Genomic DNA, 13158 nt, shown 5'->3' on the forward strand with positions numbered 1-13158 from the left:
AATCAGTAAGTTTCTATAAAAAATTATAAACTGTTTAATCATTTTATCTCCTCTCAATTTTGTATTCCTTAATTAGTTTGTTTCTTCTTTTTAATTTCACATAGGGTTAAATTATGGCTATCTGCGCTTTCCGTTTCTAATTTATCAGTGAAAAACAACTTCTGGGCTAGTATATTACCAACGAATAGTGTTACTGACCGTTACCATTATAACTACACTACACCTAAAAAATAGGTCATGTTTCGTGTGACGGATATTTGAAGCCACGACCTTTACGCTACGAATCAATCGACACGACCAGAAAGTTAATATTTTTTTAACATTCTTTCGAGAAAAGTGAAACTTCACAAAATTTTTGTATTTAAAGTTTAAAAAGCTCAATAATTTATAGTCACTTAAATTACCTGTTACCAATTATCCTCTGCCATTACGATTTCCTGCACCCACATTTTGACCATTAACCTTTCTTAGTTCACTATCCAATACTCTTTCGTTTCCCAACCGAGTGTCGTAACTTCCACCACCTCTCACGCAAATGTTAGAGTCTGAACCTCCAGTTGTGTCTCTTCCTAACCCTTTCTTATTCTTTCCTATATTTCCATTACTTTATGAAAACCTGGATCACCGTTACACCCATGTCTGTCATTACTGCTCATATCTCCCATTTTGTTTCCGTGATAACTGCAATCATCTTGGATGTTCGGGTTTCTATATTTTCTATTTCCGTTTTTAGCATAACTTCCTACAGTTCAGACAGGAGTCACCAACAGCAAAACGAAAACCTGTAATAAAAATATATATCAAAATTTAACTTTCTCACGAATTATGACAAATTTAAATAATCTACTCTCTCATTGTGGAAAGTTTGTATGTCCAAAGTTGTTTTTTTTACACAGACAGGCGTATACTCAAACACACAAATATATTGACTGATCTATCGCATAGCATTTTCCCCTTAAAGCTTTTAACTTTTATTGAGAGTTATTTTTAAATAGATTAGTTTAAATTAAAATTAAACACAATTATTCATTTCCATATAAGATGAGAACATTTGTCACAGTGATGTTTCACTGGGAATTCTGTTATACTAAATTTGAATACCCTTTTAAGAATTACGTTATCAATTTACATTTCACTAACACTATTCTATAATGAGATTAGGTCTCTTATCATAGGCAATTAATTTTAATTTAATTATCTCACATTATTCTACGTTTAGGACTGCTACTTCTCATACTGAAATGATACCATGCAACATATACAATTATTTGTCTTCGGTGAGTTATTTTGCAGTTTGGTCAAAAATGAAGTGATAGAATAAGCTGTAAAACACTTACCACTCTCCTCATATTCATTAGACAACAATAAGGTAAAAGACGTTGATATCGGTTGTTAGTTAGTTAATTATATCAAGGTACGTATTTCTATAGTGGTGTGATATGACATAATCATACTTAAGGCCATACCTGTGATGAACAAAACATCTATGACGCAAATTCATATTTATTGGCTTTTAATTAATAATCAAAAACGTAACTTATATTTGGCTTTTACCCATATGTACTATCAAACGAAGATAAATCAAACCCATAACATTTTAGAAAATATTTGTTAATTTTCTTTTTGAGACTGATGTACTTTCAAAGACCGAAATTAAGCCAAATAATCATATTTGTGTTATATCGTCAGTTCGTGCAAAGGAAAATTACATTTTAATAAATTTATAATTGCATAAATAACATGATTCAGGTAGTTTTGGTTATATTATGTGGAAAAATGTTGAGGTTCGGTAAACATCAGTGAACTACCGGTTAGCAAATTTTTATTTGAAACAACGTCTCAGAAATTGGAAATCTATGGATAAGTTACATTTCTCTCTCGGTTCTTTCTTCTTAATAATTTTCTCAAATTGTCCATTCACAAAACTTTATGTAATTTTCCCACCATAGAAATATTCCTCACAAATTAGTAAGTACAAATGTTTCATTTTAAAACGTAATTTGAACACTTAAGACATTAGGGTTTTGTGGTAAACAATGTGTAAATTATGGCATATTTTTGTTACTTGTTTTTCACTTTTTTATTAGTGCATTCAGTTTGTTTCTCAGAATCAAAAATATTAAAATACTCAAATGGAATTATAAATTAGTTGTAATTCTTTTGGATTTTGTTCGATCTTGATAAACGTGCTTTTAGCGATTTCGATTACCAGACAACGATTTTAAGTAATTTTAAGCTTTGTTGTTTATATCATTATGCAGCAATTCATTTGATATTTATGTTCAAGTGTTGTTAGAAACCAGGATAAAAAAACGGAACACTTGCTAATAAAAGCCACTTAACTATGAGATGATTGGATGTTGTTTATCTCGTGTTTTGACGTCAACTGTAACGTCAGTTGCAAAAGAAGTACTTTTTCATTCGTTCCAAAACATAATCTCTTCAAGATGCATATCATATTCAAAAGAATCTTGTATAAATGAGTCTGAAACATTGCCTAAAGGCCATTCCGAGGCTTAGAGGATCCAATTTCTGTTTGAATTCATGAGAAAAACAATTTCAAATAGATTTAAAACATTCTTTATTGATGTAACTTTAGACACGAAGTTTTCATCATTTCGTTTGCATTTAAGAGTCGAAGGGCTGAGTAGAAGACTTAGTGCGATAACTGATATCTAACTAAACAACTTGTCTTGAGTTTTGATTTCCTTCAAAACAATATGTGTAAAACCTTTACTTTTAATTTCGTGAAATGTGAAGGCTCAGTCGAATTTAACAGGCTTAGTTAGGCCTAACACGGAATGTTATACGATGCTGTCATATTGTTCATTTCAAAACATTAATGGCACAATTTATTAGACTTGCCTGTTGGTTTATTAACAATATCTGCATATTCTAATAAAATTACTGCAATGTCCGAAATAAATAAATCTGTGAAACTTGACGTCAAAACATAAATCATATTCAGAATTCTTACACTTCGTTGTAAAAGTTGAGTTTGAAATTTTTGTGACATATATTCTTTTGATAATACAAAAACGACTTCTTATTAAAAGGAAAACATACGAATTATAGCATATTAGGCCTTTTCTCAGAGGAACCACCCATCTCACTCACTAATCCCCAGTTATATTTTATATAATGTTCCAGAATGCTGAACGTTTCGATACCAGTGGAAGACATATCCCAAGTATACTCTTTTGGCGTGGAATCGAATCCCCGATTTTAGCGTGGTTAGTTCGTAGACGTACCGCTGTACCAGCCGGAAACAACGTGTAGTGAGAATTATCGACTTTGTGCAACAACTTTTCTGTTGTGGGAAGTTTTAATATTTGTGTCTTTCGTCAGTAAATATGAAGAACCGCTCGCTCTTCGTATGATTTCCATACAACCTAGTTAATAAGGTTAATTGTTAAGATTTTTTTTGAATAACCCAAATTATTACAATCGTCTTGTTTTAGAAACATGAACCTTTTTATAGTCTTGTCTCAGGATCCAGGTGCGTCTAATTTTATTTTTTCGTACATACGAAGAATCACTAAAAACTTTGTTTTAGGAACTTGAACGATTACATAAAACATATAATGGAGTGATTTTGTTTCCCCGGGATGGGACATAATATATGTTTACCCAATAGATAAATTCCTTATATTCACACATCGTTGTTTACCAACTTATTATTGTTCAACTGTAAATTGAAACTATAACTAGTTTAGTTTTATGAATAGTTATCATACAACTTAAATGTGTTTTGTTTCCCATATTTTTCTATAACTCCTCTGTATTATAAACATGGTCTTTATAAAACTTATTTATTTTGTTTCAGAAAGTTTATTCTAAAGAAGTATTTAATCCCACATATTTTTAAATGAAATACATTATGACAAGATTGAAAAAAACAAGATTTTTCGTTTCTTAGTAATTCACACAAAAAAAAAATTATTGTGTATATTTTCTCATCACCCATGTTTATTTCCCAGTGTTTGAACTTGTATTAGATTGATTTAACACAAATATGGATGGGAAGAAAACTATAAAATATGATGAACTTCGTAGAATGGACTTCAACTGCTTGTTGTGGAAACACAAGTGCGGAGGACGACGTTTCGAAAGTCTTCCGCTTTTCGTCTTCAAGTCGACTTAAAGAAATATTTTTGCTACACGGTCAAATGTTTCATCCTGAGATTTATTAATTGTAGTGACGAAGGTGAAATTTGGTTGTCACTATAAAGTCAATATCGATGAAACATTTCTTGAAGAATGTTTATAAAAGTTTTTGATAAATATGAAGAACAAGTTTTCTAAAATATAAAAATATTTATAAATAAATGATGCTGCCATGTGTTGGTACAAAAATATTTAAGTTGTGTTTCACACTGGTACTTAAAAGTGTATATCATTTTCTCCCACATATCTGTTAGTTCCCATAAAAGATCTCAAAAATATTACATTTCTGGTAAACACTGTTCATCATAAACTTAACATTATGTTTACATGTGTCAAACTTTATTCAGTTTATAAGTTGAAACTAACAACGCTGTGGAATCAATAAACGAGTCTAAATATTATAAAACTACACGTGAGGTTTTTCTTCAATAAACCCATTGATTAATTTCGTTATTCAAATAATTTTGTCAAAATATACTAATAATAAACTAGCCTAACTAAGCATTTGATTCTGTATCGAGACGTGTTCCTGGTAAAGAAGAAACACACAGACAAACAGATTAACTAAAGTTTTCTTTTAACTACAAATTACACTTTATTTCTTACTTTATTTACTTTATTGTTCTTTATTTTCTCTTACGTAAAAATCAAACTAAATTTCAATGCAAAATTTATTTATATCAAAAATCAGTTTACAGTAATTTCAATATATTTGTCTTTCATTATATAACCTACGGGTTGTTGATTGAACAAAGGAAAGATTTCACAACATCATTTCTATCGGCGATAATCGAGGTTCTAAGAAGCTGTAAAAAGAAAAACATATATCCAGTTTAATATAACCTGAATTAAAAGGACAAAGCTGCCGATGTTGTTATATGTTATTTTATTATAACATATAAATATATATATATATACCAGTGGGATCTTGTGTAACAAATAATATATCACAGACGCTATTTATGAATCTCCTCCTACTTCCTATTACAGCTAATTGTAAAGTAGATGTTAAAATGTTCCATTCTTACCCTTTAATAAAACTGAAGATTACTTATGATGTACAACAATAACAGTCCTTTCTCTCCTCCCAACGACTTATCAATAACATTAGCGACTTAAATCGATAATATCTGATGTAGGTTCTATGCGATAAACAAAGTTCACATACACCATTGTGAAGCTTTATATTAAATAAACAAAGTGTACTGGTGCTCTAATATTTCTCATTTCATACCAATTCGTTTTTCTAATGTGTATAAAATTTAAGCTCTCAGACATTACACATTACTTAGAAAACTTATTACTTATATTAACAATGAGAAATTGAAAACTCTTTAAATATTCAACAATTTTAAAAACAGTAAAGTTAACAATGCAGCTTCTTACAAACGTTATCAAAGCAGTGACGATGTGGTGTGATTGTTATTAAAAGACCAGACTAAACATTCTTATATCATGTGAGATAATGTTCACATTGATAAAAAAGACATAAAATAAGTCACGAATATTGAAACTACTCTTTTGCCCATGAGAGAACAAGTACGTTTAATACGATAAGGATTTCAATAAGCAATCTTCAGATATATGAGTCGAGAGGTATGGCCAAGTGGGTAAATTGATTAACTTTATTATTTGAAAAGTTAAACTTTGAAACATTTCTGTATTTAAATGTTGATATTCTTACTTATTTATACTAACATGAACAATGAAATTAAGTGACTTGTTACCAATTACCCTCCACCAATACGATTTTATGCGTCCAGATGTAGACTGTCATTCATTCTTAGCTCACTATTCAATCTTATATCACTTCTTCTTCCTCCACCGAGATGTATTTGTCTTGCTTTTCGTGTTTCTCTTGTTAACCTATCTCTTAAGTTAGGGTCACTGTCAAAAACCAAGCCTACGTCTGTGCCTCTTCTAAACATATTCTTCTCGTATCTTCCATTACCATTATATATTCTGAAATCTTTTTTCTTATCAAAACCACTTTTATTCCCACGTCTTCCAAGAGCTCTACTGTTTCTCCCTATATCTCCGTAACAACCATAACCATTGTGGATGTGTCGGGTTATTTTGTCACTTCCGTTTTCAGCGTAACTTCCTACAGTGTAGACCGTAATCACCAAAAGTAGAATGAAATTCTGTAAAAAAATTAAATAATTTTTTGTGAAACTATGACCATTAAAAAACAAACTAATTGCTTTTTCTGTGAGGAAATTCTGTTTACCCATAGTTATTTCACAGAGAGAAACAGTTACACAAACTAGTACGATGTAAATTAGCTTATCCTATAACTTTTCCCCATAAAGTTTTAATATTTTATTTTGAAATGTTCAAACATAGAACAGACTATGTATAAAATAAATGGCATTATTCATGTTTAGTCTAAATCGTTTAGCCTAATTTGTATTAATAACTGTAATAGAAATGACTTATTAATTTAGTGAATCTAGTCAACATAAATATTATTTTACTGGTGTTGTGACAAATTCCGCGCAAGGAGGTTGGTGGGAAATTCAACATAATTGTCTTGTTTTTTGTTTTTTTGATGAGGGCGTTTGTCACAGTATTATTTTACTGGGAATTTTGTTATACAGAAATAGAATACCTTTCTTAGAATTATGTTATCAATTTATATTTCACTAACAATGTAATGAGATCAGGTCTCTAATGAAGAGAAATTAATTTTGGTCTATTTATCTCATATTATTTTGCCACTTCTTATACTGGAATAATACCATGCACCAAATACTACTATTTGTCTCCGGTGAGTTGTGCTAGAGTTTAACCGATAAGTAACTTACAGAATAAGATGTAAAACACTTACCACTAGCCTCATCTTCATTCCAGTGCAATAAGCAAAAAGACCTTGATATCGGCTCTAAGTAAGTTCGTTATGTTAAGAGTGTTCTTCAAATTTACGAACTTTTATAGCGTATTGTAAATACGCAATCATAGTGAAGGCCACAGCTCTGAGTTACGAAACTGTTATAACCCAAATTACTATTTCCTGATTTCAAATTATACAAAGTCATACTTTATAATTCGTTTCTTCTTCATATCTATTGACAAGCGAATTTAAATCACAAACTTTATACAAAAGTTTTCAGTTTTCTTTCTGACACTGAAGTACTTTCAAAGTACGGTATCATGTTGAATAAGCCTTATGGGGTTTATATTACTTTTTTCTAAAAGTAAAATACAGAGTTATTTGTTTCCCTTCGTTTCAATCTGAATTAGTAAAAACTTTAATTTGTTTCTTTTAATGTTATACATTATTATTATTTATTTGTTTGTCACACTCCAAACAAGTTTAGGTTAGGTACAGTTACGTTATGTTATGTGAAACTTTTTAAATAAGTTTATTTTAGGCTATTTAGGTGAAAATTTAAAATTTTACTTAAATTATACGTTATACGGTGCGTCCAATAATTATTTATTAATGATTTAGTGTTCTATTTTCATAGTGCAGACAACTGAATATACGGAGACATCAGCAGAGAGACCAATGTAGCTTTGCAATAACAAAAACACACAAACACAACTGAATATAAATAAACTTTCCGAACGCTAATTTTTTATTGTCAAATACTTATTTAATAACAATTGTTTCACAGTTGGTATAGTTTGTGTGATTTACAACTCATGTTCCCATTAAATAAGTTTCATTGGTGTTTCAATAAAAAGCTGTAAACAGATCTAAAATCGATGTGAATATTTACTTTACTTTATCAACTTGTTTCCGAGTAATTGGTACGTGCTTCGTATGGAATGTTCTATTCTTCTTTTAAGGATAGTTGCACTATCTTTATTAATTATAATACTTGTAATATAGGTTATGTTATATCGAATGAATCGATATATTTCTTATTAAATTTTGATCCTTTCTGTGTCATTAGATCAAAAGCTAGTGAATATAGAAATACTGTTTGACCTTTAACAGTATTGATGAATCTTATTAAATTCTACAATAATATGGTACACTGTTTTCCTTTATCGCAGGTAACTGTAACCATGCAAGAAATATGGAAGTGTTAACGTAAAGTAAAGCGAAAGACACTGTTCTACAACACTGTTTTAGTTCATTATTGAAAAGGAAACGACAAAAATATGTCAATAGAAATATTGTATGTTGGGACTGGAATTGACAAAAATGGAGAAATCTATAAACTTAAGTTTTATTTTTTTAATTGTTTTGAAACCATGATTTCATTTGATAAATAAATATGACCTATCAAATATTAACTTGAATATAGTGATATCTGGTGTGACTCAAACAGTTTAAAAAAAACCAACTTTGTTGTGTATGTGCCTGTCAACAAATGAGATTTTGATTGAAAATTATGATAAAATCCCATCTAATAAAGATTTCTGACTGTAGATGATGGTAAAGCACCAACAGTGAATTTACTCAGTCTTACCGCCACTTCTTTAATTTCTTAAAATAAAAATATTGGCAAGATATCATGGTATCTTATAAAATAACTGTGTTTTTAAAAAAAGCTTCGACTGTCACCAATCCTGCTTAATTCTAATTAAATATTAAAATTGATCTGTTGATTTAACGTGAGTGTGTAGCCCAGTAATTTGTGATTTAGATTATGAGATTAGTGAACAAAATAAAGATGAGTTAATAAATAACTTGCTGTCTGATCAAAAAGCGGAAACGATTGCTGAAGCATTTGCAAATAACATAACAGCGAGACACGGTGTAATCCAGTACTTTCTGATGGATAGAGAAGATAACTTCGTTTCTATGTTAGAAAATTACTTTGATCAATTGTTAAGTGTCCAGAAAACTGAAACAACTGCTTTCCATCCAGCTGCTACGGTATTACTAGAAATATTCAACAGAACTTTGCTAGATATAATCTCTCAATACTGTGAGAAAGATAATAAAACTTGGGAAGAGCTGGTTCATATTTTACAAAAGTGCTGAAAATGAGTCTACTTCGGAAAGTCCGTTTTTTCTAATCACATGATAGAGATGTACTGCTGCTAAAGCAAGAGATAATGACCATAAAAATATTTTATAATGCAGAAGGTTATGATTACAAGACTGAGGTTTTACAGAGACTGCAGTTAGCCTTTGAAATAATTAAAAAACATTTGATACAACATGCTCAAGATACAGAGAAAAAAAAACAAATAAAAAGGCGAAACTAATGAAATAAAATTAGTATATAAGTTATTGTTATATACCCTTATCGTTAAAAGAGGAAACACCCAGAAATAAGTAGAACTGTGGAAAGACACTTTCAGAGCACTTAAACAAACAAGTTCAATCTATTTTGAGAATACAAAAATGTGTAAAAAAAAGAAAACAGTTGGTACATGTTACTAGATTAAAGAAACTGAAGAAAGGAAACCCTGTCTTTAGGAATATATGATTGATGAAAACCAGACAACTAACAAAAAAAAATATTAAAGTCCAATCTTATTATTCGAATAAATTAGATTTATCTTATAACGATGAAGAGATAAGTAAAGCCTTGACAGAAAATTAAGAGTTAGAAGACGCTAATACCACATTGGTATCGAGGACAAGTAACAGGGTCTGTGTATCAAGAACATCTATGACGACGTAAGATGATACTGTTACCCATGGTTATAACCTTAGATCACGTGGTCGTGTACCAACTCAACCAGAAGTAATCCTTACCCCTACTAAAAACGAGTGAAATTTTGTTTCCAAGTAATTGTACATAGACCCACAAATGACATTAACAGAGTTAATGTTAGCTCTATTGATGAAACACTTGGTGTGCTAGAAGCTTTTAACGATATATTAAGCAGTAGTCCTAGCTGTAATTAGACTTAAGTTAACAATATAGGACGACGTGGATAAACAATATTGAATATTTTGTATATATATATGTGTGTGTCTGAGAGGTTATCGGACATTTCTCTTTTTTTTTTAGTTCTAGAAATATCTGTCGCTTTACTATCCTTCATTATCCTTTTGATGAGTGGAAACGTGGCGGCAAAGAACGTATTTTACCAATGAGAAATAAGACGCGTATGATTTTTATTGAAGAAGAAAATCTTATATTATCATGAGATATGTGAATAATTTTCGAATTTTTACAGTATGTTCGATTGATAGTTTGATTACAAGAAGAAGTAATATTGTTCGACAAATCTTTTGACGTAAGTTGTTGTGATAATTTCGATGACGGTGGTTCGGAAAATATTACGTCATTTCAAATGACAAATGAGGTAATAGCACATTGATGTCCAGTAAGGATGATACAAGAAGGAACTAAGAACTATGACACCTTATTTAGACGATATCTTGTTAACATTTGAAGATTTGTGATTAGAATTAAAGGATATTAAAGATAGCATCACGATTTCCGATCGGATTCCATGAAAACGTGGTTAAATCGACGCAGGTGAAAATGCTTTCAAATTTTTGTTCGCATAAGTAAATACAAACGATTTACGTCAATTAAACAAGAAAATCGAACAACAAAGACAGGTATAAATATAAATGGTTAACTTAACGTGTCACTGTAATGAGCTAATTAAACCAGTCTCTTCAATTAGATGACCAAAAATTCTCCTAAGTCTTAGTAAACATTAGAAAATTTTGAAACGTACCAATATCAGACAGTCTGAACTTTATTGAGTAGGACCTGAAATGTTAGTTTTCAAACCTAGAATTCAGAATAACTAACAAATTTATTATTTATTGTTGGAAATTGTACGAGTGAGTTATATAAGTTAGAACAAGTATTATATATGTAGCTGAAGACATAAAGTTAGTTCATACTTTATACGTCCAAATATATTAGAAAAATGTTAGATGAAATTGATAGGAAGTTACTTCCGTACTTAAATATATATGAAACTTACAAATAGTGAATAGATTTATATGTATTACACATGAACTTATGTAATGACACCTGCATCAAAGGATACAATCCGCACTTTTATGTATTAGAAATAGTTATTAACTAAAACATATCTTCATATCATTCTTCATGACGTACAAGAAAATAAAGGATATTAAAATGTATGCGTTGGAAAGCTGACAAGAACGAAAAGGTGTTTAATGTATACTGGAGTGATATAACAATAATGACATGATTAAATTTTCGTTTGTCTATTTTTCGAAACTTAGCGAAAATCGTGTTGTTGTTTTTTAAATATTTTTTTCTGAGTGAAAAAGTTGCTTAATAACCGTATGATTATCTAAAGACTTGAAAATCTATTTAAAACTATTTGTACGTTTCAGTTAGTTGGACCCTTGCACATTGGAGGCTTGGTTTTTTCCTCTGTGAAATTACGTAGCTTCGTCAGCGACTACTTGGTCTAACTACACAACTCAAGAAGTTGAGATAAAACTAAGATAATTAATTGAGTAACTGGTGTACTTATCTAAGTGATTAAAGAAATACTGTTAGTACCATTAGAGAAATGGAAATATTTCTCATAACTTTTAAGCAATAGGCACAAAGATATACAATTTAGTTTTCCAATTTTTTAAAGAAATATTATGGAGCAAATTAACTTTATTTTTATTATGAAACTGTAATAAGCTAATGCTGCATTTGTTTGCTGTTATATGTAAAGTTTTTACATAATATCTATCTGTTTCTCACCTATTGTGGGTATCGAAGTCTCAATTTTAATGTTATAAGATATCAGAATTGACGCAAAAAACGCAGGGGTATTAATAATCATAACATTAATATAAACAATGAATAAAAAAACCTTCATTTCCCCCTAAGTAAAATAACCGACTTAAGTTATTTCTTTTGCGTTTGTTTTGGTTTTTCTTAAATTAATTATTTGTTATTATTATAAACAAACAATATAAAAAAATGTACCAATTATAAGAAAACAACTGAAAATAGATCTACTTCTTATAAACAAATAATATAAAACAAATATGCTAATCATAAATAAACAATATAAAACAAACCAACTTATTGATCTATATTTCAAATGTATTAAAACAATGTATTGGTGACTTTTGAACCCAAGCACAAAAAATGGGCGATCTGCGTTCTGTACACAGAGTGGAACCGAGCCCCGAATTTTAGCATTTTAAGATGAAACTTACTTCTAACAAACAGGCAACAAAGTAAGGAAATTAAGATTATCCACGATTATGACTATTATAAAATTAAAAAAGGATAGTTAATTGATGAAATATTCACACAACAGAAAAACAATAGTCCAAGAGAAGCTCAATAACAAAATTATCAGAGTGGCTAAAGGCTCTAAGTCTCAACATATGGAACATAATTCATGTTATACATGAAAGAAAATGTAACAGGATATAGGTAAAAAAAACGTCTGTAACAGTTAATATTCCCTTGTTATATCTCGACTTGTAACCTGAGGATCGCGGGTTGGTGTCCCCGTGAAACCACATTGCTCGCCCTTTCAGCCGTAGAGCCGTTACAATTTGATGGTCAATCCCACTATTCGTTGGTAAAAGAGTAGCCCAAGAGTTGGCGGTGAGTGGTGATGACTAGCTGTTTTCTGCCTATTTTACACTGCGAAATTAAGAACGGCTACCTCAGATAACTCTCGACTAGCGTGCGCGAAAATTCAAACCAAATCAAACCAACCCTTGTTATATGACATTCACGGTACTAGATAGTTTTGTATGCCTCACATTCACAAGTTTCTTGACCTTTATAATAAAACTCTCTTCAACTTGTATTGCTTAGACAATTTGGTTCGTCTGAAGTATGGTATGAAGATATGTTTCAGTTAAAAACTATCGCTAAAAGAATGTAAAAAAATTACCTTACTTTATATATATATAATTTACTTAATGCGACCTGTGATTGATGTGAAAGACGCTTAACGTGGCTTAATTAAAGTTAAGGTTGTCAAGTTCATAAGACATGTATATAATAAAACTTTTAAGGAATTATATAGCTGTATTTATATCAACATATCTATGTTAGTAATGTGAAAATTTTGGTTTGTTTTGAATTTCGCGCAAAGCTACACAAGGGCTATCTG

The 13158-nt window shown here is 30.2% G+C and overlaps 2 protein-coding genes and 1 long non-coding RNA gene across 5 annotated transcripts in view; all 3 read right to left on the reverse strand.

Moving 5' to 3' along the window:
- The window catches only part of LOC143254194 (uncharacterized), a 43614-nt gene extending 36486 nt beyond the window's left edge, over nucleotides 1–7128 (reverse strand). The window contains exons 1-3 of one of the 3 annotated variants that reach the window (XR_013030083.1): nucleotides 6998–7128; nucleotides 5866–6311; nucleotides 4738–4973 (exon numbers count right to left, since the gene is read on the reverse strand). Coding sequence is in view for 2 of the 3 variants with exons in the window: in XM_076508991.1 (XP_076365106.1) it covers nucleotides 5919–6311; nucleotides 6998–7015 (411 nt within the window). In the remaining variant the exon portion in view is untranslated. Of the gene's footprint in view, nucleotides 1–4737; nucleotides 4974–5865; nucleotides 6312–6997 lie in introns of those variants that run through there. The other 2 variants (XM_076508992.1, XM_076508991.1) reach the window with 2 other exon arrangements.
- Nucleotides 1–13158, reverse strand: part of LOC143254190 (uncharacterized) — a gene marked incomplete in the record, with an annotated part of 711062 nt that overhangs the window by 571178 nt on the left and 126726 nt on the right.
- Nucleotides 1–13158, reverse strand: part of LOC143254204 (uncharacterized) — a 301500-nt gene that overhangs the window by 255740 nt on the left and 32602 nt on the right. The gene's annotated exons all lie outside the window — the stretch shown is intronic.

Source organism: Tachypleus tridentatus, chromosome 6, assembly GCF_004210375.1.
Source record: "Tachypleus tridentatus isolate NWPU-2018 chromosome 6, ASM421037v1, whole genome shotgun sequence".
NCBI lineage: Eukaryota > Metazoa > Arthropoda > Merostomata > Xiphosura > Limulidae > Tachypleus > Tachypleus tridentatus.